The following is a 26,933-nucleotide window of genomic DNA, read 5'->3' on the forward strand; positions in this document are numbered from 1 at the left end:
TATATTCTTTTAACAACAAGCCATGGGATGGATGATGGAAGCCAGGGCGCCAAACATTTAAAAGTAAGACTTCTCCGCGGGTAACCACAACGCCACCTCCTTCTCCTGTATATATATATATATATATATGTAGCGATATCTCACCCAATTTCAATTGGCTTCTTGCTTCGCTGTTACTCTAGAGAGCTCGACCTAAGGGCGGTGGAAGGCCTTGAATGGAGGGAAACCCTAGTCGAGAGATCGGAAACCCTGGAGAGATTGGCAGAGAAATGGCTCACGGGGAGAAGACCCTCCAGGTCTTCTGCATCGGCACTGCCGACACGAAGCTGGACGAGCTCCGGTTCCTCTACGATCGCCTCCGATCTGATCTCGATGTCTTCTCTAAGGGCTCTTCAATCAAGGTATACGTAATCTCTTGGATTAGATTGAAACTCTTTTTTTTTTTTTCTTTTTTAGTGAATCACTAGTGCTGTTTTATTGGATCGTTGAGACCTTATTGGTTCACTAGTGTTCTTTTGTGAATCACTAGTGTACATTTTGTGAATCACTGGTGAATCATTAGTGTACTTTTATTGGATAGTTGAAAGCTGGACTTTATTGACTTCGATTTTGTATTTCCTGGTGATGTGTGTGGAGTGGATGTATTTAAAATACTTGTAATGAAGGAAATGGTGCTATCTGTGAAGCCAATGCTGGTGATATGAAGTGTCTTTTAGTCTTTACCGGATTATTCATGAAGCACATCTTATGATCCCAGTGATATCTTGTATTGGGTTTTTTATTCACTGCCTGCTCTGTCTCATCCTGATAATTTCCGTTGTTTTATATTTTTATTGAAGAGTTTCCATGCTGCCAGAAATGTTGTGTTTCGATAATCAAATGGGAAATGCAACCATTTTTTGTAAGACATTCGATACTGTCTCTATGTTTGTGGGTAAGTGATTGTATTGCTTTGGATATCTGACAGTTATTCTTATTGTTGTCTCTATGTTCTACCTATAGCTAATTATCTAACTTTATGCACATCTTGACTGAAAATTTGTAGAAATATCACTATAAAGGTGATTGAGATCTCTGTATAGAGCAAATTATGAAGTGATCCCATGGCCAAATTTTGGAGTTTAAGGAGAAGATTTTCTTGAAAACTTAGGAACTAACATTTTAAGACCAATAAGAAAAGGTAAAGTCCATGGCAACAAGGACACTCAAGCTGTGGTTATAATTATGTGCTTAGTGCTCAATGTCACTTCTAAGCATTTCTGAATTATCATGTCCTGCATACATATGAAGAAAATTTTGAGGTTCCGAACCATTGCAAAGTTATTGCTGTCTTAATATGTAAATGTGAAAGTAAATATCTTCCATGTCTTTATGGTTTTTCAATGTATTAGTATGTGATTTTATTAAATTAACAGGTCAAGGTGACTATAGTGGATGTTTCCACTGGCCAAAAGGCGATTGCCGGTGTGAAAGATATTCCATTTGTGAGTAGAGATGCTGTTCTCTCTTGCTACCCAGAGGCTGAAGGACATTTATTTTACAAGCTTCCCGATGACAGAGGCAAAGCCGTTGCAATTATGAGCATGGGGCTTGAATGTTTCCTAAAGAAAGCATATGAAGATGAAATCCTTGTTGGAGCCATAGGTCTTGGAGGAAGTGGTGGAACTTCACTAATTGCTTCTGCATTAAGATCTCTTCCTTTGGGTGTTCCAAAGATAATTGTATCCACTGTGGCGAGTGGTCAAACTGGACCTTACATTGGAACATCTGATTTAGTATTGTTTCCTTCTGTTGTCGACATCTGTGGTATCAACAGTGTTAGCCAGGTTGTTTTGTCTAATGCTGGAGCGGCTGCTGCTGGTATGATCATTGGAAGATTATTGATAAAAGCTGATGCTTATGGGGAGATGGCTGAGAAACCTACAGTTGGGATAACTATGTTTGGGGTTACCACACCATGTGTAACTGCTGTAAAAGAAAAATTGATGAATGAAGGCTATGAGACGCTTGTCTTCCATGCCACTGGTGTTGGTGGCAAAGCCATGGAGGACCTTGTTAGAGGGGGGTTTATACAGGTATGTATTCCATGGTTACAATAAACAACTAGTTTTTGGAGTAGACCTTGCAAAGGTTTTTTCTTCTTCTTTTTCCTTTTTTTTTGTGTGTGTGTGTGAGTCTGTGTGTGTGTGTGTGGAGTGCATGTAGGTGTGCTCTTTTTGAAAGCTTTAAGTATTTATTATAACTTTCTTTGTCCATTGCCTAATGCAGGGGGTTTTGGATATTACAACCACTGAAGTTGCTGATTATATAGTGGGTGGTGTTATGGCTTGTGACAGTTCTCGGTTTGATGTCATGATAGAGAAAAAGGTTCCCTTGGTTCTCAGTGTAGGTGCCTTGGATATGGTGAATTTGGGGGCTAAACATACCATACCTCCAGCTTTTGAAAACAGAAAGATTTATATACATAATGACCAGGTCAGATTTTACACCCTTTGCATCTAAATTTAGTATTTTCAATTAATCATAGTTCTATGAATTATTCTTTTTGCATATAGATGCCAATGAGAAAATGATAGATGTGTTTACAGTTCATGTCCTCCCCTTTTTCAATCCGAACTTCCTTACCACAGTAATGATGTGGGCATCCCATTTAGACGAATAATTTTTCTAAGCACTGGTTCGAACTATAATCTAATCAAGTATGCAATTATTGCTTTTCGTATGTTCTTCATCTCAATTTGTGACTTAAGCATTTGTGTATATAGATTCATGGGATTGCTTAGTAGTAAGCTAACATCATCAATAGCAGGTTTCGTTAGTTCGAACTACTGTGGTAGAAAACAAAAAAATTGCAAGGTTTATAGCTGACAAGGTGAATAAATCATCATCAAAAATTCGCATTTGTCTGCCCCAGAATGGAGTCTCTGCACTGGATGCACCTGGAAAGCCATTTTATGACCTGCAAGCTACATGTTCTCTTATAGATGAACTTGATAAACTGGTTGACAAGAATGAAGAACGACAGGTAGTTTTATTGAGTTAATTTAAAATATTTTGTTTTAATTTCAATATTGTCTATGTTTTGTTCCTCTGGTCATGTCTACCTCCTAAATATGATTTTCGTTTTAATAGGTGCGGTCTTATCCGTACCACATAAATGATCCTGCATTTGCAGACATATTGGTTGACTCATTCTTAGAGATTAGTACCAAGTTTTCTTCAATGGCAAGCCCTCAACTAAGGGCTCCTCATGGGCAAAAAAAAGGCCTAGATAATGAAGTTGACATTTCAGAGGTGAAATTTCTTGATGATAAAGCCTTGTGGAAGGCTCCGTTAGACTTCCCTGATGCAAACCCAGGTTTTCTTTTCTTTCCTTTTTGTCACATTATCTTTTGAGAAGATTGTGAGCCATTAATTTTTCTTTTTGTTTACTTTTGAATCAATCAAAATGTATTTGTTAGATGATCTGTATCACTGAGCATTGAATCAATCCTATAGGTTACCCATTATTGACAAGATTGTGAAGCATAAATTTTTCTATTTGTTTAATTTAGAATCAATCTGTGGTTTTTGTTAACAACCTTGCATGCTTGAATCATCTCTGCCAATGAATCCTATAATCGTAACAAAATTGATTATTGGTAATTAATTCCTGCTGTAGGGTCTTCTTAAATGCAATAGATATTTACCCAGCATATGGCCTTTTAATTTGTGGGTATAGAGACATGCATGGACCTTTATAAATCTTCGTATGTGTGATTAAAGTATCATTTAATATATGACTGATATTGTCATGGACTTGGAAAAGAATTCAACAGTATCTAATTTCATGCCTAACTAAGCTGATAGAGTTTGTTAGAGCCATTATTTGGTGATCACAAAAGTTCAGTATATCATAAATTGATACTTTAAAGTATCAGAAAGTGGGCAAACTCATAGAAGAGACACTTGCTCTCTCCAATTGAGAGGTCAGGAATTCAAGGAGGCTTGGATGTCAAAACATAGACAGAGAAGAGTGGGTGGTCTCTTTTTTCAAAATCTTACACATTATAAATTTCTTATTTTTATTTCTTAGCTTTTTAAAAAAAAAAAATTAGATTTTTATGCTGAACGTTCCAGGAATGTCCTTATTTTTCTTTAGCAGGTAATGATGCTTTATACCTCAATCTCTGCCATTCATATTCTTGTAGTGAATGTTCTAGTAATTTAGTGCAATGTCTTACTCTTCACAATATTTCAACGCTTAATATAATTCTCCATCCTATTTTGCTTGACTGGGATATTCACTCAAATTTCAATAAACTATAATTAACATGATTTATCATCTTGCATCTATATGCATCATGACCTTATTTGTTGGTTGTCCTTCAGAAACTTTACTGAGGACATTGGGGATATTAAACCAACTGAAGCAACAGATCAATAATGGTGTCCCAATAATAGGGGCAGGTGCTGGAACTGGCATATCTGCAAAGTTTGAAGAGGTTGGTGGAGTGGATTTGATTGTGCTGTATAATTCTGGTCGATTTCGAATGGCAGGAAGGGGATCTTTGGCTGGCTTATTGCCCTTTGCAGATGCAAATGGAGTTGTCCTTGAGATGGCCAATGAAGTATTGCCTGTGAGCACCTCGACTTGTTATATATCTAGCTTTGTAATTATGAATTCTAAATGAATTGAACGTAACCGGGAACATTGTTTGAGTGATTAACTTTGCTTTTAAAGCATCTGTCTCTTCGTAAATAGGTAGTAAAAGGAGTACCAGTTCTAGCTGGAGTATGTGCTACTGATCCATTTCGGCAAATGGATCAATTCCTAAAGCAGCTGGAAGCAATTGGATTTTGTGGGGTGCAGAATTTTCCAACTGTTGGACTCTTTGATGGTAACTTCCGCCAGAACCTTGAAGAGACAGGAATGGGCTACAGGTTGGTCTAATATAAAAGTATTGTCATGTTCATTTAATTCTATTATAGTAATCTCTTTTAAGAGAAATTTGGCTGCTGTCAACGTGAGTTGTTACAATCCATGCATTAATTTCATATTGTACGGTGATAATTTTCTGGTGAATGTGCATGTGTGCCCAATCACTATGCATATATAATTTTAATGGTGAAGAATTATGCTTACTAGTGTTGCTATACTTTTTTCAGCTTGGAGGTTGAAATGATCCACAAAGCCCATAGGTTAGGCCTCCTGACAACCCCGTATGCTTTCAACATAAATGAAGCCATTGCCATGGCCAAGGCTGGTGCTAGTATCATAGTGGCGCATATGGGTCTGACAACATCAGGATCAATTGGAGCACAAACAGCCATCACGCTTGATGACAGTGTTGCCCTTGTTCAAGCTATTGCAGATGCTGCTCTTTCAATCAATCCCAATGTTATTGTTCTCTGCCATGGAGGTATGTAAAGTTCTATGCAGTCAGTCCTATTCTCTTTAGTCTCACAATGTTATACTGGAAGAGGAACTAAATGAGTATGAGCAATTGTTTCACAGGTCCCATCTCAGGCCCTCGAGAAGCAGAGTTTGTATTAAAGAGCACCAAGGGGGTGCATGGCTTCTATGGTGCGTCAAGCTTGGAGAGGCTTCCAGTTGAACAAGCAATCACAAACACGGTCAAGGAGTACAAATCCATTAGCATTAAGAGAGATTAAAACAGTGTTACTTAAATTTTTTTTTTTTATTCCCCTATCATGTTTTCTATGTGCTGTGTGTGTATTCAAACTGTGTCAAATGAAATGACATAAATATGATGTGTAAAATAATAAATTTAACTTTTATCTGCTCCTGTAGAAATCAAACCTTTCTGTGTCTCCATTTAGCAGCAGCTGGAAGAGCTATGGAGCTCTGAAGAAGGCAAAGTTCATCAACCACCAGCTCAGGTTGGTTCACTGGTTTGATTTTGCTCAATGGTCATTACCACTACTATTATTATTAATAAGTAGGCTTTGTGTCATCTGGTGTCATGAACAATCATAAGCTTTCCATTGAGTGAGTTGAGAGCTAATGACACCCTCCACTTGATTAACTTCGTCCATCATCCCTCATCTTTATCGGTTTGTTTATCATTGCGCACACGCTATCTTTAAAGCAACAAGATAAAACTAAATTTGAAAGCAAGCCAGCAGTGTTTCTAATATCTTGCATTGCAGATGGGCTCTCAAAATATAAGCTTTTAGCATATGAAAGAAGTTCATACCATGACCAAACAGAGGTGAAATAAATTTTCTTTTAAAAAAAAATAATAATAACCGAGGCCTGCTGATATGATAGGCTCTGAACAAAAACAAAAAAACAAAAGCCAGAGTTTCAGCCAGGCGTCCACGCCAGAAACTGCTTTATGGTGTGCTAACTCAAAAACAAGAAACACCACAGCTGCAAAAACGAACGCCATCTCATTGCCGCTTGCTGATTTTGATACTAATTCCCTTTTTTATATTGTACTCTTATAAAACTACCCTTCTGTCAAACAGAAAGCTAATGGTACCTGCAAGATCCACCAGAGAAAAAAGAGGGCGGGGCGGGGCGGGGCGGGCGGGGGATTAGTTAAACGTAGAAAACAGATGCTACCAAAAGATTGTACACATGCATATTAAGCAAATTTGTATATAAAAGCAGTTTATTCTAAACAGGCTGTTTCTGGCAAAATGCGAATGCAAGTAAGAATTTTCATTTACCCTCATAAGTTGTGCAAAGAGTAAGCCATGCTAGTTGACTAGAAGAGCTTGTTGCCCTATACAGCCATCTTCATTTCTATCTTAAAGTGAGGATCATATCCAATGAGCTCAAAGTCAGATGCCACAAAAGAATCAATATCCTTCTTCAAAGGGTTTATCTTCAGCACCTGTGGTCATTGTTTACATGTGTAAAGGAGAAAATTAGTGGATTATAACTAACATAAATTAGTGGCTAATAACTAATATGAAAAGATTGCCATAATTACAGGAAATGGTTTGGGTAACTTCTGAAGCTGCTCCTGCAACGGCCTGACATGAGTCATATAGACATGAGCATCACCCAGTACATGAATGAACTCTCCCGGAACAAGACCTGTGCATAGCAGCAATAAGCCTATCTAATATAACAACACCGCCAAAATCTTAATAACAATGATGATGATGATAATAATAATAACAATAAGTGATCTTCCATTTTAAATTAGTTTACCACAACAAATCTTATTCTAAAAGATATATAATGTGAATACAATGCAGTGATAGTGTGCTCGCAGCTGATCACAAAGTTCTTTAATTTCAACCAAAATCTTCAAAAATTCAACACTTTCTCATGATTTACTCTGCTTGAGATAATATAATTTCAAACAAACTAAAAGAACCCACAAAAGGATGATACTAATAAAGCGAAAATTAAATGAATCCTTAAAGTGGAAATCTAAAAGGTAAAGCTGTCATAATACACCTCAAAAAGTCTTATAGCATACCAAATTGTCAAGGTTGGAAGAGAACAAGTGTGATAACAGAGAGGGCATATGTAGAGAAACATCACAACACAGTACACAATATATATCAGCATATATGTAGCAAAGAGATAATTACTTACCACAGACTTGAGCAATGATGCATGTCAAAAGAGAATAGGATGCAATGTTGAAGGGCACTCCAAGACCCATATCTGCTGATCGCTGGTACATCTGGCACGATAGCTCCCCATTCTCCACATAAAACTGAAACAACAATAAGTTAAATTAAATTAAATTACTCAAAAAGAAAATGGTGAAAACCATCGGGATATGATGCACGTCCATGGTATCCTGTGGCTGTCCATGACATATGAGATATTCTAACTAAAACCATGCTCCAGTCACCTTAATAAAAGCATATTGATAGTGGGCTCTTGGATATGTGAAAACAAGAGTATATTATTGGTACACGCAAGAGAAGTTCCAAAGCAAGCAAGCACAACCACTGTAATGCTAAAACATGGTAGCTCCACCAAAATTTTCAAGGTAAATAAGAACAGGACTGATATAACTTATATATATATATATATATATCCATAAAATTCACTGTTATGAGTAGTGACTAACTTGTGCAAACATGTGACATGGAGGGAGAGCCATTTGTTTGAGATCTGGAGGATTCCAAGCTGAAAGAATGATGCGACGATCATCTGGGTTGTTCTTAATTTTGAGAATCACATCCATCAACTGATCAAATCCTTCGCCAGTGTAATCAGCATGCATGTTTGTGTACCTGAAGTATACGCATAAGAACACTGAAATTATAAGGTTATTACTTAAGACAGTCTAAGGTGTAATCAATGCCTACTCGGCACCAAAGTGTCTCCATTGGAACCCATAGATCGGTCCTAAGTCCCCCTCTTCCCTATGTGCCAAGCCAACACTGCAAAAGATCCCACATGACATTAGGAAAGAATGATCCCATGAACTGTTTTGATGTTTGAACAAGCATGGCAGATGCATGCCTGTCAAGGTATTCCCTTGATGCATTGCCATCCCATATATGAATGCCCTTTTCTTGTAGAACCTGTTAAAAAGAGAACAAATCGAAAAATCCCAGACATAAATGCTTCCTCTGAAATATGCAGAGAGGCAGAGAAAGTAAGGAACCATGAATCAACCAATGAAATATGGTAAAACAAGATAACTAAAAATGGACCACGGAAAACATCACCAGTGGGTTATGAAAATTCTATTACCTTGGCATTTGTTGAGCCACTGATAAACCAAAGGAGTTCTTCAACAACACCTCGCCAAAATACTCTCTATGTAAGAACAATGCATGCCAGTTAATAAAAGCCACATAACTAAAATGAATCACAAAACCAAGGATTGTAAAACAGAAATTATATATATCAAAAGGGACAGAAGCACCTAAAAGTTGTGTGTGTGTGCGCGCGCGAGTGTGAGAGAGAGAGAGAGGGAGAGAGAGACATGAAATACCTTTGTTGTAAGTAGTGGAAAAGAGTGTCTCAAATTAAATCGCATCTGCAGAACACAAGTGGGAAATTAGAAAAACATTTATTAATGATTTATTGCAAAGAAAAATAAACAAGCACAAGTTGGGAGAATAGATGTACCTGACAACCAAATTTTGATAAAGTTCCAGTCCCAGTCCTGTCATTCTTTCGAGCACCATTTGTTATAATATCTTCAACCAGGTGAAGGTACATGTATTCTTCATGCTTTTCAAATATCATTTTAGGAAGAAATGAGAATTTCTCAACACCAAACTTATCCATTTGTAGGTGGTGATCAGTTGCTTCGCCAATGCTAACAGCCTCAAGGCGCTCAATATCAGAGTTATTTCGAACACGAACATATGTGACAAAAGAAAATCTGATGTCATTCTCTACTGATGGGTGGGAAGAGTACCACGGCTGGAATACTGAAAAATTGATTGGAGGGATAAAAGTATTGCATTCAATACTCGTCTCAATGTCTGTAAAATGAATAGCCTCACATCCTGTTGCATTAAGGGCTTCACTGCAGTAAATCAACATACAAATTTATAAACAAAGGCAAAGTTTCTTAGTTGGAACAATTTATAGAAAGGGCAGCCAAGTCCTCACCTTAGCACCTGGCCACCTCCAATGACAAACACCTTTTCAATTGATAGACAATAGGGAGATGCTGCAAGCAAATCTAAAGCTGAAGTCATGCTTCCACAAGTAACAACATTCTCTGCTGTTGCAAGATCAAAACTTCCAGACCGAGTAAGCACAACATTCAAACGCCCAGGCAAAGGCCTGTTTTGGACAGGTATACTTTCCCAAGTTCTCCTGCCCATTATAACTGCATTCTTTTTACCAGGATCTGATGTGGCCATTGTTACTTCCTTGAAAAATTTGAGGTCAGATGGTAGCTTCCATGGCAGTTTCCCATCTTTGCCAATACCCAAATTTCTAGTTGCAGCAACTATGACTTGGAAAGTCCTCCGAGTATCATGTTGTGCATTTCCATTTTGAACAGTCATGCCCCTATGAAGGTCATGTTGCACATTTTCATTTTGACTTGTTACGGGTTTAACAACATCCATAGCTGTAGGCGAAACTCTAGAAAAACAGTGATGCCTTGTCACTTTGCTGAGAAGCCTTGATTTTAGGTAGGATTTCCTAAATTCAACTCCTAAAGAGCAACTTGAACTAACAGATGGTACGAACTGTGCTTGTTACAAAAAATATAAAAAAAAAAAAAACAGTATTACCACAATAATGAAAGATATCCAAAACTGTCAACAAGGAAAAGATAATGGCAAGATAAATGGTTACAGTGTTGATGGCAATCCAAAGTAAATGCTCATCACATAGAGGAAATAAACAGACTTAACATATCTCTGGAATAACCTTGGAAGCAATCCTTGCTGAGTAGATTATCCTGAACATCAACATCTGGACCGAAAACTAATCATAATCAACCATGCATTTTCATAATTACTATATAGAAATCAAAGTTCACTATAAGCTACAAAGAATATTTGAGACAAATGAGAGCGCTAGCCAGCTTATACATATTTCATTCCTTGAACAACCATGAGTTACATTCACAGACCACTATAGACCAGCATAGCATAACCTAAACTCCTAAAGACCAACAGACATATTTAGGTGAACGGGATAATCCTGACTAACAACAGATAACCTTTTAAAAAAAAGACAATGAAAAAGAAAAGATCAACAAAGAGAAAGAAAAACGTGGAAAGGAGAAAACAAAGTGAAATCCAATAAAACCAAGTAATTCATGAAACTCTATACCAACAAATTTTAACTTAAAATTCCTATTTCCTCAGGCAAAGATGTCATAACTATTTGAATTAACTGGCAGAGGCATTGTTTAACCTTTGATTAAAGATCAAAACATCAACCTAGAAACCCTGGACAAAACATAAAATCATGCTTTTTATCTATCTGTAATCCAAGAAACAAAGGGATAGTTGATGCAACTAGTCAATACAACAAGATAATTCTTTCAATCTTTTTCCCATCTTGTCATGAAATTCAAGTTCTCCAATCTTAGGAAGATTCCACAATAATCCAAAACCTAAAATCACTCAGAAAACCAATCAAACGAACAACAAAGGCCTAATCAAGATCAAATTTCACTAATGCTGCATCAATTTCAGGCAAAATCAAAACCTACAAAACGCTTAATCAAATAACGTAAAAACAAATTAAAATCTCCATTTCCGAGACAAACCCCACAAGAATCTGCGGTTCAAAACACAGCCAATCAAGAATACAACAAAAGAAAACCTCCAATCTCCCAAAACAATAGAAAAAAAACGCCGATTCCTTCATAAATAAAGATTCCAATCACCAATTCTCAAACAATCCGATCGCTTCCCTTTAGACATTTCTTTAAAAAAAAAAAATCCAAGAAAATCAAACCAAGATTGCAATTCAAACTATCAGATTATCACACAACACCCCAAATTCCAACAAACCAAAACCCTAATATCCATTCACACCTCAAAACCCACATTCCCCCCATAGATTTCACACATCACCATCGATCTCCATTCAACAAAACATCCATTCCAACAGATCAAATCATCAAGAAAAAGAAAACGTACCAAGTGATCAGAGCTCTCACCTGGACTTGGATCGAATCCCTAGCGCCGGAATCAGCCCCTCCTGATCTTGGAGTTTCCAAGAAAGGGCCGAGGGTTTGGATTGGAACAAAACCCAGGCAGAGCAAAAGGAACAGTGAGCGAACTTCGAGAACGCGTGTTTTTTGGGTTCGATAGTGCCGCCAAGTCGCCCGCCCGGCCCTCTATTTATAAGGGGAAAAGAATTGGGAGCCAGCCACATTTACCAAACTGTCCCTGTTTTTCACCTCAATTTACTGCATAAATTTGTTAATTCAGACGAAGATGTCCTTCTAAAATAAAAAAGTAATATCAACGACCATTTAGTCTATTGACATCAGATCTTTTGCGTAGGGTATTCGTCTTGAGTGTCAAGCGTAGCTTCTAAAATAAAAGCACAATTGTGTTCATCTCTGGGTTCCGACGTTTGTCACCTTTCTCAAAAAAAAAAAATAAATAAATAAATAAATAACAACCAAAATTTGTTGATTATGTTTTAAAATTTTTTAATTCTTGAAACTATATTAATAAAATTTAAAAATAAAATAAAATTTCTAAAATCATTATTTGATGACTTAAATATTTACTGAGATTAATGGGTTAAAACAAAAAAAAAAAAAATTGATAGAATGATATTTTACTGAAATATTTCACGTGGATACAACCAAACTTCGGGTTATATTATAGAGTTAGCCTTTTTTATTGATTCATTAAACTAAGCTTGATTAATTTTTTTTTTTTTAACAAAATGTGACAAACTCATATACGATCAGATGTGTGTGTACAAGAGCAATACAGGCTTGCCAATATGAGAGCAAGTAATGGGACCTTTAGCTATTAATCCGGACCACTAGCTTCCATTAGCTTTGTGTAAATCATACTGTCCACAGTAGGACCCATGTTGGTAGACCAAAAACTATTTGGCAGTTCAATTATATGTTAGAGTTGGCAAATCATGTGCAACCGTGATCTTATGCGCAAGAAACTCTCACCCGTTGCATGGATTCACATGAGCATGATCACACCAAAATGACACATTTGTATTAAAAAAAAAAAAAAAGTATAAAAATATTAAAAAGGGCATTACCATCATCTCCTCCCTTCTCTACTAATTAAGAACCTCTCAATTAATTGTGTTGACGTGGGGACATCAATTACTCTTTCATTTTTGTTTGCATTCAAGATACTTGTGTCTCGTTTAAGTTTTTAGATTGCGTCAAATAAAGATATTCAAACTCTTCCTTCAATCAAAACCTATTTTCATAAAAAATAAATAAATAAATAATACGTTGAATCAATACTGAAAAAAAAGTTGACAATAGATTGTAATTAAATATTTATGTTCATTCTTAACATCATAAAACATCGCCTCATTTATTAAATAAATCTTTTTAGTTTAAATTCAAATAAAATGTTATGAAAAGACTAAATTAAGTATACTTGGAAAGTGATCAAAGTAAATATAAAATAAATATATTTTACGTGGTTCTGTGATCAAAGTAAACATTTTCATATATACCATAAACTATAATAATAACTTCCAGATTAAAACCCAAAATAAAAATTTTCATATAATATTACTAAACTCTCCCTAAATAATTGACCATATCAATTAATTTTTTTCAAGATCATTCTCAAGTTGTTGGGTGGAATATTTATTATTTTCCCAAATCACAAAGGACAAACTAGGGCATAAAGGTGAAAGTTTAATTCCAATTATATACTTTTTTAGGGAAATGATTAATAGGTGGCCACCATAACATCATGTGATGCATGAATTTCCCCAACTAACAATTTCATTTCCAAATTCATCCAATGTTGCTTAAATTTTAAGTTCTATCTAATCAAAGATTAGCAAACACCAAGTAATAATCCTGTACAAAAACAAGCATAAGTACAAGAAAACAATACAGATTTCTCCTTTAAACATGAGGAAATTGTCACATCATATAGTGTTTATTTAGTTCAGTACACAATCAAATGACAAAGAGAGCATGATGAACAGGATTAATTAATTACCTTTGTAGAATCAGTGGTCCCTTTTTAGCTGAAAACCAGAAACAAAAATTTCAATTCCAATGTGCTAGCTCTGAAGCTATGCAGGGCCAGAAGCAGTAGTTTCATTCTCACAATTTGACTATAAAAGCTATTTGTTGAAACAAAAGACATCACTAATCCAGGCACTTTCTGAAGTAATTAGAAATATTGAAAATTCCACCATTAATGGTGATCATTCATATTCTCAATCAATAACTATCAACTACCTTTGTTGTACAGAAGATAGAAACCATGAGTTGAAATACCTGGGGCTAACAGACATAGTTTTTTATCACAAGAGTTTAGATTAGCATCCAATTGAGATATGATTTAAAAAAATATATATATAATATAAAAATAAAGACAAACAAAACAGTGGATTCTTCATTCAGATTAATTTCAGTTTCAAAACAGATGAGGCATGCACTGGTACACATGAGATGTCAGTTTGATCCATAAGTTATTGATAAACAAACAGTTAGAAATACGATAATTAACATGAAGAATAAGCAACTGACCAATTAATGCTGCAACTGTAGTTGCCTTTTATGTAAATGCAACAACTGATAAGATCAAAGCAAGCTAAACCATATTCATCAGTTGCCAAGTATCCAAAAGAAATGAAATGGAAAGAAAACTACTTGTGATGCTTACTGATAGAATTGTCTGAGACACTTTTATTGCTCAATGAATAATTTGCTAATAAATTTTCAATTAATTTGAACATTGCTAGCCAAAATGATATAATGAACTTAGGCAGTACAATGGAGATTGGAAAAGACATTGTTCCAAATACACTAATAAAATTACACGGCAAGAAAACAGTTGCAACACTGACTTAAAGCCCAAACGAGAAGTCACCTTCCTTTCAGATTTCATTCATCAATAATCATAGTTCATAGGCCATCGAAGAATCTCAAGTAGTCTTCAAATGTCTCTCCATGCCTAATTTTCACCACTGACCCATTGTCAACCTGTAGAAAGAGGCAAAGATTGCATAAGAACCAAGAACCATTATCAATTGCCTTAGAAGAAAAAAAAAGGAATGATCAAATATGGCCAGTGAATTGTATACCCAGTACTCAGGTGGCCGCATTTTTAGGTTATAAGTTGATGCCATACTCATGCAGTACGCACCAGCATCATGAACAACCAAACCAGCTCCCTGTGAATGGTTTTAACTTCCGTTAGCAACTATACAGAAACATAAACAGCTTGAAAAAAAAGGTAGGCAGCAGAACAGAAGGATTCAACCTTTTCAGGAGTTGGAAGTACTCTATCCTTCCCTAAGAAATCTGCAGACTCACAGACAGGACCCACAATATCAAAGGTTGAAACTTCTGCATCTTGAGAAGGAGGAGAAACAAGTTCGATATGCTACAACAATAAAAAAAAAAACTCTCAATTGCTTGATTATGAGATGTCATGGTGGAATAATTATGCCAACAGCATTGCTTAATACCAAAATTATGTAGCAGTGCAATGAATCATTATGAAATATATGGCCCAATAAACTTGTGCGCAAAAGAAAAGTAAGTGCATGGACAAAGGTCATTGTTGTCATCATAGTTTAACTAAAATCAGCCAATTATTGCACCTACATGCAGGAAAACTGTCTCTCTTTTTTCATAAAGCAGTATACCCAACAGTTTTGACTTGCAAATTGGATCACACATATACACCCACTGAAGGTCAGTTGACACGTATGACATACCTGATATGCTCCATAGAGACTAGGTCGGATGAGCTCCGCCATACTGCCATCAATTACAATAAAGTTTTTTGTCCCATTTGTTTTGACACCAGTAACTCGATTAACAAAGCAGCAAGTGTTGGCAATAAGTGATCTTCCAGGTTCAATGATAAGATTCAGATTCCGAGAGAGAACCAGCTCACGTACCTTTAAAAAGGCCAACATTGTATATGAACAATAAATAGATCCATAGAAAACTATAGGCATGCATCTCACCAAATGGAATAATAGAAAATAATACAATCTTTGTAGAGAAACATTACTAGGTCAGGCATTAAGTACGGAAAATTTGATTTTGAAAAAATAAAAATAAAAATTACACTAATCATGTATCATGAGTATGCCCAAGTAGTTCAGTGCAGATCTTTCTTTGTTTCCCAGAGCTTAAACTTATAAACATATTAGTTAAATCTTGGTGACCAAATGATGTGACAAATCAACATTATGCTAGTTATGAGAACCCCATATGAAATGTCAAAAATTATCTTATTAGATATCAATACTCAATTGATACCAATTCAAACTTAAACATCAAAATAGGAAACCATAGATACGCTCATGCAACTAAAGTATACCAGAATAAGACATAAAGGCAAAATGAAATCAAGCACCTATTAAGTGAGCTCACCATCAAGACTAGTAAAAGGGTATCAGCAGACAAAGGTACACAAGAGTATGGTTTAAATGCTGAACTTACAGTGTTGATAAGATCCATGGGTGCAGGAAGGACAGCACCTGTATGATGATAATCTATCCCTAGACCACCTCCAATGTTCAGATACTCCAATTCAAAGCCTTGAGATCGAATTTCATCGATGTAATTTACCATAAGAACCGCTGCATCTCTAAATATATCCACCTGGGGAAAAAAAAAGTAAAGACAAACCTTATTCAATGATACCAAAAACCATACAAGACCATATTCTTTATGTGTGTGTATCAACTCGGGCAACCAACTTTTTATGAGAAAAATTGATTGTGATTAGTAATCACAAATGTCATGCATTTGGCTTAAGAAGGAAAAAAACACACAAATGCAGCATTGCAAAGTAAATGTTCTCTCTATATTCTGCATGTTAACTGCTTGTGTTTAATAAGTAAAAAATAGAACAAAATATGTACTAATTATATAATTTGAGGGCTCTAGGGAGAATAACGATCCATCTAAATTGCCTAGCACAGTCATCAAACAATAATACATATCATCTTTCAGGTTGATAGATCCACAGGTGAACCTTCAGCACGGCGAGTACACACCAAACAAGTTACAAAGTAATATAAACCTGAGGATGATAAAAGCAAACACAAGTGCAGCATAGGATGATTACATATGCAACAGAAATCAAACATCACAAATGCAATTTTCAATGACAATGGTAATCATCATGAAGAATCACCTTTGTAATTGTTGACCCCAGATGACAATGAGCTCCAACAAGCTTAAGTTCATTTGGATGCGACTTGATAGCATCTAAAAACCACTGCAGTTTCTCATTCCGAATACCAAATTTTGAGTTCTTGTTTCCAGTAGCAACATAAGGATGAACCTAACAACAATTGGGGGAAACTGAAGATGTGACACTGCCAAAGTAATACAAAATCCGCAGGTATGAATTTATGAAAAAAGAGAAGTATCTTAAGCAACCTAACATAAAGAGCGCTTCCTTCATACCTGTGGATCAACATCAGGATTTATCCGAAGCAAAACCTTCACTTTCCTCCCTGCAACCCTTGCAGCGGTGACAATATTCTCATAATCAAATTCGCTGTCAACATTTATAAATACCCCTTCCTTTGCAGCCAGGACCAGGTCCTCCAAAATCTTCCCATTTCCATTGAATATGCACCTGAACATGAAAACGCCAATTAAGCAAAATTATACACAACAGCAGCACACAAAATCACTATTCTCTACAAATAGCTGGAATATCAACTTGAGCTTTAAAACCAGACAACAAAATTACTCCTCAACAACTTAAAAACTAAAATTTTAACATAGATTCCAATAAACCAGAAGCAAGTTCAAATTTTTCCTAACTTCCTCCTAGTGAGAAGCTATGATTTCGAGATGCCCTATATTCTAAAGACATAAAATAAAAAAATTCAGTATTCCCATCAAATTCCTTTTCAAAATCAGAGTCATATAAGCTAAACACAAGAAATTCACCTCTCGGGATCGAAACCAGCCTTAAGCGCAAGCCGGAGCTCATTCCCACTAACAAGAACAGCACCGCAGCCGAGCCCGCAGAGGTGCTCGAGGATCTTGAGGTTGTTATTAGCCTTGACGGCATACCCAATGATTGACCTCAACCCCTCAAGAGCCTGTCTATAAGCTTCGAAGTTCCTGGAGATCTGGTCCTTGCTGTAGAGATAGAAGGGGCTTCGCTGGGCCAGCTCCATGGCATCCTCAACCCGGACGCCCTCACAGTAGAGGAACCCATCGGAGGACTTCGAGAAGCAGTGGCGGAACGGTGCTTCCACCGCAGTAGTCGGCGCCGGAGCATCGGATATAGCAGCGCGGAGGAGTAGTGCTCTCTGGTTGGAGAGAGAGGGGAAACGAAGGGAGGGCTTGGTAGTAAAAGCGGAAGAGAGCTGAGGGCACTTTGGGAAGAAGGAGGAGGTTGGGGGATTGGAGATGGATTTGGCGGCCGCCATGGAGCTTTTTGGATGGTGGACTTCCAGACTTCCGTGGGAGATGGAACAGTAGCCTCATGTTGGGATTTTTATAGCGACAGTTGTTGGTTCAAGGTTTAGGGTTTTGGATTTTTAAATTGAATTAGGGAAATAAACCATATTAATTTTTTTTTTTCTTTGAATGATGCCAGAGTTTTTTATTTTTATTTTTTTTAATTGGTAATAGTTTCAAATGATGGTAGTTTTAGCTGAGCACATGAGCACAGAGGTTAATTCATTTCCTTTTAAAGCATTTGTTAAGTTTTTATATTTATTTTCTTTATTTATCAACTTATTATTCATTGTTATTTTATCCACTACAAAAAAAAAATTTTTTGGGGGTCTTTATAAAAAACAAAGAGCAAAGGTTTTTTTTTTAATATATATATATATTAAATTTAAAAAATATATCAAATACATATTGTACTGTTTTTAGTTATATGGTTAAAAAAAAAAAGGAGTTTTTTATAACTCAAAAAGATATAATATGTACTGCTTTTAATATTTTATGCGCACTTTGATTAATAATAACCCGAGTTCAACAAAAATGCACATTTTTAATAATTTTTTTTAAAAAAATATAATAATAATTTAAAAAACCGCTAAGGGAGTAGAAAATAGAAATTAAAATTGGCTTTACATATGTATTTTTTAATTCAAATATACACTAATGATGAAAAAAAACCACTCTTATTTTTGTCTCATTATTATATAATGTTATTATATTAATGGATGTAGTTTATCTTTTTTTAAAAAAAAAAAAATTATACATAATTTTAATTTAATTATATTATATAACATTCATTTATAATAAATAAATCAATTGATAAAACTCAACAACCAAAAGAACCAGAATTAGAGAGACTTGAATTGGTTAATGGTTAATGTGTATCCAACCCAAGATGGGTTGCACCGCCACCCTTAAACCTATAATTAGCACTTGATAGTTAGTTTAAAGAATTAACGGAGTGGCTTGCATTTTGACATCCTTTTCTCTTCTTAAAAGGACCACGTCAAACACTCCATAACAAAAAGCACTCTCCCTCCATTTTTGCAGGTCATTAAAACACCCTCCTCTTTCTCCCTTTCTTTCTATGCCCCAATATTGCATCACATAGGTCCTCTCTTCTCTCTTTCTCTCTTGTTCTCTTTTCTCTCCATGCCATTTGCATTCCTTCTTCAAAGTAATGCATGAATTACATTAACTATTCCTATTTCAACATAACAAGCTTGTAAGTTCTTGATGAACAGGTCCAGCTCGCGCGCGAGCCATGAATGAAGTAATGTCAGGACCTCTAGACCGATCTTCCAGACCAGGTGATTCAATATATATATTCAGTGTTCTTCTCTGGTTTTTCTTGTTTTGAATTTCATGTATTAATTGTATAATGATGTTAACTAAGTTTAAAAAAAAAAAAAAGGTTTGAATGGTTATCAAGAGGAGAAAAGAGACAGAAGATCCGATGTAGATATTAACTCAGAGGATGAAAGGAAGAAAAGGGCTGGTTCTTTGAAGAAGAAGGCTATTACTGCCTCTGCAAAATTCAAGAACTCATTGACAAAGAGGAGTAGAAGACGTAGTAGTAGCAGGGTCATGTCTGTCTCGATTGAGGACGTGCGCGACGCTGAAGAAATGGGCGCTGTTGATGCCTTCCGACAAACTCTTATTCTCGAGGAGTTGCTCCCCTCTCAACATGATGATTATCATATGATGCTTAGGTGCTTTTTTATATTAGAATGTTGTCGAATGTATTTTATAATTTTATCATGGTATCAGAGCTAGAATTAGTGTCTGTGTGTGTATATGATACACGCAGATTTTTGAGGGCGAGAAAGTTTGATATCGAGAAGGCAAAGCAAATGTGGAGTGACATGCTTCAATGGCGTAAGGAATTCGATGCTGATGCAATCCTTGAAGTATGTCTTTTTTTATTTTTTTCAGATTAAGGTTTTAGGATGGATTGAATTTGGTGTTAAAAGGTTTGGTGCTATGTATAGGATTTTGAATTCGCAGAAATAGATCAAGTCTTGCAACATTACCCACAAGGTCATCATGGAGTGGACAAGCAAGGCAGGCCTGTTTACATTGAAAGGCTGGGGCAGATAGATGTGAATAAGCTCATGCAAGTGACAACCATGGATCGATACGTTAAATATCATGTAAAGGAGTTTGAGAGGACCTTCAAAGTCAAATTCCCTGCTTGTTCTCTTGCAGCAAAGAAACACATTGATCAGAGCACTACCATTCTTGATGTTCAGGGTGTTGTATGTTAATGTCACTCAAATCTTTGAATTTTATCTGAATGCTATTTATATGTAACCTTTTCTTTTATGTTTTTGTTGTGGAATTCAATTTTTAGGGATATAAACATCTGACTAAGACAGCAAGAGAACTTATCGGCCGTCTTCAGAAAATTGATGGTGATAATTATCCTGAGGTATACAAAATTATCAATATAATTACTCTAGCAAATGTGTTTTAAATGTTGGAATTATCTTCTTCGTTTTTTTTTTATGGCAGACCTTGAATCAAATGTTCATCATCAATGCTGGTAATGGATTTAGACTGCTTTGGAATACCATAAAGACTTTCCTTGACCCTAAAACAACTGCAAAGATTCATGTGAGCTCTTTTCCATTAATATCTGCATTTCTGCAGAGCTTGCTTTTTGATCCTAGTGTTAATGTATCACTTCAGGTTCTTGGCAATAAGTATCAGAGTAAGCTGCTTGAAGTGATTGATGCAAGGTAAAGAGGAACCATATCATGTAATTGGTGCTCTTTTACAGCAAAAAATGCAAGTTAAGGTGTTAATTGAGTTTAATTTGTTTCGATAGTGAACTCCCTGACTTCCTCGGAGGTACTTGCACATGCTCAGAACATGGAGGCTGCCTTCGATCCGACAAAGGTCCATGGAAGGATGCTGACATCCTTAGGGTAAACATTGCCTTGTTAGTTCGATATCCCATTCGGTATTTTCAATTTTGCTGATTAATAATACTACATTCATAATTTGCATGTCAACAGATGGTTCGGAATGGATATGCAAAGTGTGGAAGGCACAGGAGAAATTCATCCATTGATGAAAAGACTATCTCTGAGGATGACATAACATATCCGTCGGTGATACTCTATGCTTCATGAGACCGGTTTCGCTTTTTTGATAATGTCCTTTGCATCATGTATTAATTAAAACTTAATGAATTTTCTTCTTCAAATCCTTTCCAAAGGAGACCATTGTGGATGCCGAATCTCCTAGATTTCCAAGGTCGAAGATTGAGCACCCACACTTGTCCCCGCTCCGCGAAGAAGTAAGAGACTACCACCAGGTTTCAGCTTCTCTGCCTATTTTCACATTAACATACAACTATACTATATACAATAATGATCTAATATAATGTAAATACATAAAGTAACATTCTAATATATCTAAAGATCTCAATGTATTCGCAACTCTAATCTGCAGATTCCTCCTGTGACTTCCTCTTTTGTTTATGATGATTACATCCCCATGGTTGACAAGGTTGTGGATGCAACAACCTGGAATAAGAATGCACTGAATGATAAGCTTGCAATCAATAAAGGTATGTCTTATAATGCAAACTCTTCATCCAATGTGCTCATCAGATGAATCAAAATCAAAACTGTTGTTATTTGGTGCTGTAGGTGCTTCTTATGACATGCCAGATCCTTGCAAAGTCCCAGTATATCTGAACAACAACAAAAACAACAATATACTGACAGGAGTAATGGCCTTTGTCATGGGTATTGTCACAGTTGTCAGAGTATCAAGAAGAATGCCGAACAAGATCGTCGGAGCAGCATTAGAGTATGCTGCTCCTGTGCAATCTGCTGACACTTTAGTTAAAAGCCAAATGCTGCAGCAGCAGCAGCAGCAGATGTTCTCGCGGGTTGTTTCACCGGCTGAATTCTCAGCAGTGGTGAAGCGTCTTGCAGATATGGAAGAAAAGATGACCAATGTCAGCATGAAGCCTGCAGAGATGCCATTGGATAAGGAAGAGATGCTTAATGCTGCTGTTAGCCGTGTTGAAGCTTTGGAAGCTGAACTTAGTACTACTAAGAAGGTATGAATATAAAAAAAAAAAAATAACAATTAAATCAGAGAACTATTTTAATATAATGAGAATTCTTGTCACAGCTTCTGGAGGACGCTCTTGCTCGCCAACAGGAGGTTCTTGCTTATATTGATAACAAGAAGAAGAAGAAGAAAAACAAGTTGGTAATTGAGACCCAGGATATTGCTATTAAGTACATGATTGGAATTTTTTTTAACAATGTGATTAATAATTTGGCATTTTGATTGCAGAATCCGTTTTGTTGGTAGAAAGGTGGGGAAGCTTACAGTCTGAATACTTTAGCTGTGAATTGTTGTTGAAGCTGATTAATGGCAGCTCCTAATTAGGGACAACTGAATGTTGTACTCCTTTATGTTTGATCTCTGTATACTTGTCATATATTGATCCAAGGTTTCAGTTATATATCATTCACAATTCTCTCAACTTTCTGCATCACCAGTTCCAGTTCATCTGATGTTTATGTTATGATTATGGAAGTCTATCAGGGTCTCCTCTGAGCAAGAGAAACTTTAAGAGCTTGTTATAATTTTTTGGTTTCTTTAGGACTGAGTTTTGACAGTGAATTGCCATTGCCATAAACTGTATAGTTTGAAGGAGAAAATATATAGAAGCTTAATGTTTTCCAATTTTTAATTGGATTTAAACTCCTAATTTTTTTTTTCTGAAAAGAAAACAGAGATAAGTATTCATAAAATTATAGCAAGACTAATTTGATTGTTCTTCGATCAGTTTAAAACTTACTGGAGTTTCATTTCTAAATTTTTGCAAACTTGCTTCAAAATCCAAAATAAGACCGACAACCACATTCAAAAGTAGCAAAAACAGTCCATGAAGGCACTCTCTCCAATTTAAAATGGTTTCATTATTGATTCTATTTCTTATAATCATGCAAATGCCCACGAGTCAGGAGTTGTTGTTATTATTATTATTATTATTATTATTATTATTATTATTATTTAGTCCTTAATTAACCTTCCATCTGATTTGAGGAAGATCCGAAATCTCAATCTTGCACTTGAGGAGGTAAAAAATTATTAAACTTGTGGTGCTAGCTCATTTCTGATGACATAAACCAATTTACATGGATTGGGATGTTAAATTTTTGCTATTACTTCTGATTATATGACCGCTTGACTGCAGTGCTTGATCTAAACTGACCAAAGACTAGCTATGTCTATCATATTTTTGCAGAATGATCTTTCATTCATTTTTGTCACATTTATCATTGGACTGAGAACAACCCTGAGCATCTGCCTAAATATAATGAATTAGATCATTGTGAATTTGTGATAGGCATTTAAGTGGATTAACTTGCCGGTTACTAACTTAATACTTTGTATTTTTCTTTTTTCTTTTTCTTTTTCTTAAATGTCAAGGATTTCTATCAAAATTTATTGGATATCTTTAATAAAGTGTGGTTCATTAAAATTTATTGTATATTTACTGTGGTTAATTCAGCTTTTTTATGTGTGTATAATGTATATATATCAAATATATAAGAGAAAATTAATATGAGTTACATATGGTTTTTAAGATTAACCATCCTCTTAATCACAAGATTCACAACCCAATAAATCCAATACCCAATCAAAATTAATTTCCAAGCTTGCCTCGAGATATGGCCATAGAGCCTATCAACCGTTGAGGAAAGCACGTGCCAAGCTTCCAGTGTATATTTATATAGACCCCCTCATATTAGATCAAATTCACGACCGCGGCCTATTTTTATTTTTTAAAGCTCCCGGAACACACACGTCCAACGAAATTGAAGAAGAAGAAGAAGAAGAAGAAGAAGAATCGAGAATTCTCTGCTTGGCCTTCGGATTGGATCGCTGCCTCTCTTCATCTCCATTCTCGTTTGGGGGGTTAGTGATCATCAACCTCATCTTTATCTTGTTATTCGTTGTTCTTTTAATTGGGTCGCCGATTTCTTTTTTTTTTTTCCTGATTTTTTTTCTCTTTTTTTTGTTTGTGTGGGCTTTGTGAGTTGATCTTGTTTTTGTTTAGGGTTAAATGAATGTTTGCTGGGTATGATTTCAGTATTGGAGCTCGTAGATTCGGTCTCAATTTATTGTGGTTTTAATTGGAGATTGTTAGATTAATTGAGATTTTTGTTTAGGGTTTGTTGGAGCTGCTAATTTTGATCCATAGTTGGGAATCCGTGTGTTCAATTTTTTATTTCTTATTGGTTTAGATGGGTTGGAATTTCAGTCTAGGGTTTGTATTTGTATTTTTTTTTAAAAAAAAAATCTTATTTATTTTCTTTTAGGGCGTATTGATTCAATCTTTCGCTGCATTTGGTTTCGTGGTTGGAAAGGCTGAAATTCCTCGATTTCTGGTGCGTTTGGCCTGACATTTTGGATATGTCATGATTGTCGGCTATGGTTTCTTCCAACTGTTAATTTTTGTGAATTTGGCCGAAGATAGTGTCTAGGGTTTATTTGAGTTTATAATTTTGTGCCTTTAAAATGATTTTTCTTTTCTCATGTCATCCTTGAATTCATCCCGCCATTTGAGTGCACTAGTTCCAACTTTTCATGGTCTGCATGGTGATCTGTTAATGAATATTGTATATCCTTTTTTTTTCTCAGAAAATGAGTACAGGGTACAGGGATTGAACTCGACTTTTTATGATTGTTCTAGTGTTGGACTTGATCCTATATTTCAATGTGATGGACAACAGGAAATGCTTAGCATGTGTTTAATAGCAAGCTCGGCTAAATTATAGATATTTGAACTGATGTAGTGTTAACAGTTAAGGATTTGGGTTTAGTTATTCAATCCCATATTTCCATGTGATCCAGATTAATTGCTTGCATAAAGCATATGTTTTTTGATGGGTGAGACTTTTGTCTGAGATTGGTTCAAGAATTTGATCATGCAAAGTTTGTTATAAATCTGTTGGATTACTTTGAGAACCTCTATGCATATGATTTAACAGCAACTGAATTTTGTTGTTCTCTTCTCTTTTTCACCTGATGTATAATCTCTGTTAATTGAAGTGCCTGATGTGGCAACTACAGTTTTGTTGACACAGTTGACTTTTTTCTTTCAGGATATTTGTTAATTCTTTGTTCACTCAAGCATTTCGCACAGTTCAAACTACTAGTTGGAGATGGCTTCATCTGTCCTCAAGGCAGCAGCAGAGAAGGTAGGCCCATCTGTGCGAAAGCAGGCCTTATCCTTGACTGATGCTGCTGCTTCAAGGATACATCATCTCCTTAACCTTCGCCAGCGTCCTTTTCTACGACTTGGTGTCAAATCTCGTGGTTGCAATGGTTTATCATACACACTCAATTATGCTGGTTTGCCCCTTGCTTCAACTTCTATTATCATCCATCTTTTTCTGTTTGGTTCATTTCTTTGCCATTCTGATTTATTAGTTTTATATATTCATAATTGTAATGGGGAAAGAAGATGGCATGCTTTTGATATGTGGAATCATTAGCATTCTTGACTACTACTGGCCATGACAGAATTTTGCCACATCAGCACAATCATATGTAGTTTCCATGCTTGGTTTCTATTGAAGATTACCATTGAAATAACATTTGGATGACTTCAAAGTAAAAATTAACAATTTTAGTTTGGTAAGAAATTTGATGAGGTGTAGAATCGATTTTCTGGTTCCCTGATTGTGGGAAAGATGTTTTGCTTTATCTATGATTTTATATGATGAGCTTAACTAGGGAAGGATTCAAAACAATTATTTGGCTTCCTTGTCCATTTAAATTATTATTTTTAATGTTTTGAATTTGTGTCCTATTAGAAAAAAATTAGATTTGCCTGAATGGGCCTTACCCTGCAAGATCACCACATTTGTCTACTGATGATGAGTGATCTGCTATTGTATGTTGTCACCTTTGATGATGTACCCGTAAGCTGAATTCAAATCTCTGTTATTGTTTTAAGCTTGTTGTTTCTCAAATTAAAGAAAATGTCTTTCAATGAGGTTTGTTGTTGCTTTGGTTGAGAAAATGCCTTTTTACTCTCTTTAACCATACCTCATCAGCCATTTTCTATGCTAATTGATGAACAGATGAGAAAGGGAAGTTCGATGAGCTAGTTGAGGACAAGGGTGTCAAGATCCTAATCGATCCAAAAGCTCTCATGCACGTCATTGGCACCAAGATGGATTTTGTAGATGACTCACTGAAGTATGTTACTGCTTGCATTAGTTGTAGTTATGGCTGTGATTCTTGGCCATCTTTCCTTTTGTGTGAAATTAATATTTCTGTTGTGCAGGTCAGAATTTTTATTTATCAATCCAAACTCAAAAGGGCAGTGTGGCTGTGGTGAATCATTTATGACAAGCAGCCCAAATGCTAGGTCTGGTGTTGGTCAATGAGATTCCTAAAGCAGAAATGGATCGATTCAAGTCCAAATTCTCTTGCATTTTTTTCTCTTCCAGAATTACATTTTCAAGTAGATACGCCGATACTTGGAGTGATTTTCAACTATTAAAGTCTTACTTTATCTGCTAGATATGGAATTCTTCTCAGGAACCAACTATCAACTTTGATGCTGACAAAAGAGGCGTGTGGTGCACAGCTATTAAAAACGAGGTGTGAGCATGTACCGGGATGTATATTGTTACCACATTCATTACCTACCCAAGTAATTACTGTATATCCAGGTTCTAGATGTTTTGTATCCGAACCCTAATATGCTGTTCATTGCTGATATGTATGTGTTTCATTGTGCTGCCCATCACACCCATAAGTTTGGGTTTAACAATAGAAACTTTATTATAAAGATAAATTTATATATTGTCGAATTTGCTTGAATCAGTTCTGCCTGCCCTC

The 26,933-nt window shown here is 35.8% G+C and overlaps 5 protein-coding genes across 11 annotated transcripts; 3 read left to right on the forward strand and 2 right to left on the reverse strand.

Moving 5' to 3' along the window:
- Positions 1 to 16: 16 nt before the first annotated feature.
- Positions 17 to 5,786, forward strand: LOC120261445 (toMV susceptible protein tm-1(GCR26)). 4 transcript variants are annotated; one of them, XM_039269335.1, is made up of 10 exons: positions 17 to 80; positions 183 to 401; positions 1,416 to 2,075; positions 2,269 to 2,475; positions 2,810 to 3,025; positions 3,133 to 3,358; positions 4,372 to 4,619; positions 4,745 to 4,923; positions 5,149 to 5,402; positions 5,498 to 5,786. In XM_039269335.1, exons 2-10 carry the CDS (start codon positions 216 to 218, stop codon positions 5,653 to 5,655), a joined length of 2,334 nt encoding a protein of 777 aa, XP_039125269.1. In that variant the 5' UTR covers positions 17 to 80; positions 183 to 215; the 3' UTR covers positions 5,656 to 5,786. The 4 variants fall into 4 exon arrangements, with proteins under 4 accessions (XP_039125269.1, XP_039125270.1, XP_039125268.1 ...); XM_039269336.1 differs by having other exon boundaries at positions 21 to 63; XM_039269334.1 differs by lacking the exon at positions 17 to 80 and having other exon boundaries at positions 160 to 401.
- Positions 5,787 to 6,129: 343 nt separating this feature from the next.
- LOC120261325 (putative bifunctional dihydrofolate reductase-thymidylate synthase) lies at positions 6,130 to 11,722 on the reverse strand. Of its 4 annotated transcripts, none has more exons than XM_039269177.1 (13): positions 11,574 to 11,722; positions 10,328 to 10,372; positions 9,554 to 10,143; positions 9,062 to 9,467; positions 8,925 to 8,969; positions 8,681 to 8,746; positions 8,447 to 8,508; positions 8,290 to 8,364; positions 8,049 to 8,214; positions 7,562 to 7,685; positions 6,945 to 7,051; positions 6,679 to 6,845; positions 6,130 to 6,488 (listed from the first exon to the last, which is right to left on the reverse strand). In XM_039269177.1, exons 2-12 carry the CDS (start codon positions 10,370 to 10,372, stop codon positions 6,735 to 6,737), a joined length of 1,797 nt encoding a protein of 598 aa, XP_039125111.1. In that variant the 5' UTR covers positions 11,574 to 11,722; the 3' UTR covers positions 6,130 to 6,488; positions 6,679 to 6,734. The 4 variants fall into 4 exon arrangements, with proteins under 4 accessions (XP_039125111.1, XP_039125113.1, XP_039125112.1 ...); XM_039269179.1 differs by having other exon boundaries at positions 10,253 to 10,372; XM_039269178.1 differs by lacking the exon at positions 10,328 to 10,372.
- A 2,537-nt stretch (positions 11,723 to 14,259) lies between these two features.
- LOC120261955 (diaminopimelate decarboxylase 1, chloroplastic-like) lies at positions 14,260 to 18,054 on the reverse strand. The gene is made up of 8 exons (XM_039269977.1): positions 17,526 to 18,054; positions 17,031 to 17,205; positions 16,756 to 16,905; positions 16,056 to 16,217; positions 15,320 to 15,505; positions 14,860 to 14,982; positions 14,681 to 14,770; positions 14,260 to 14,579 (listed from the first exon to the last, which is right to left on the reverse strand). The coding sequence occupies exons 1-8, from the start codon at positions 18,011 to 18,013 to the stop codon at positions 14,502 to 14,504; spliced, it is 1,452 nt and encodes a 483-aa protein (XP_039125911.1). The 5' UTR covers positions 18,014 to 18,054; the 3' UTR covers positions 14,260 to 14,501.
- Positions 18,055 to 19,314: 1,260 nt separating this feature from the next.
- On the forward strand, positions 19,315 to 24,856 carry LOC120260166 (phosphatidylinositol/phosphatidylcholine transfer protein SFH3-like). Its single transcript, XM_039267607.1, has 14 exons — positions 19,315 to 19,348; positions 19,453 to 19,750; positions 19,849 to 19,948; positions 20,030 to 20,296; positions 20,392 to 20,469; positions 20,553 to 20,654; positions 20,730 to 20,779; positions 20,869 to 20,968; positions 21,059 to 21,154; positions 21,498 to 21,615; positions 21,698 to 22,116; positions 22,191 to 22,271; positions 23,903 to 23,993; positions 24,720 to 24,856. Exons 1-14 carry the CDS (start codon positions 19,315 to 19,317, stop codon positions 24,854 to 24,856), a joined length of 1,971 nt encoding a protein of 656 aa, XP_039123541.1.
- LOC120261008 (iron-sulfur assembly protein IscA-like 1, mitochondrial) lies at positions 23,856 to 26,915 on the forward strand. Its single transcript, XM_039268661.1, has 4 exons — positions 23,856 to 23,993; positions 25,184 to 25,433; positions 26,168 to 26,285; positions 26,374 to 26,915. Exons 2-4 carry the CDS (start codon positions 25,244 to 25,246, stop codon positions 26,474 to 26,476), a joined length of 411 nt encoding a protein of 136 aa, XP_039124595.1. The 5' UTR covers positions 23,856 to 23,993; positions 25,184 to 25,243; the 3' UTR covers positions 26,477 to 26,915.
- The last annotated feature ends 18 nt before the right edge of the window (positions 26,916 to 26,933 follow it).

This window comes from Dioscorea cayenensis, chromosome 5 (assembly GCF_009730915.1).
Source record: "Dioscorea cayenensis subsp. rotundata cultivar TDr96_F1 chromosome 5, TDr96_F1_v2_PseudoChromosome.rev07_lg8_w22 25.fasta, whole genome shotgun sequence".
Lineage (NCBI taxonomy): Eukaryota > Viridiplantae > Streptophyta > Magnoliopsida > Dioscoreales > Dioscoreaceae > Dioscorea > Dioscorea cayenensis.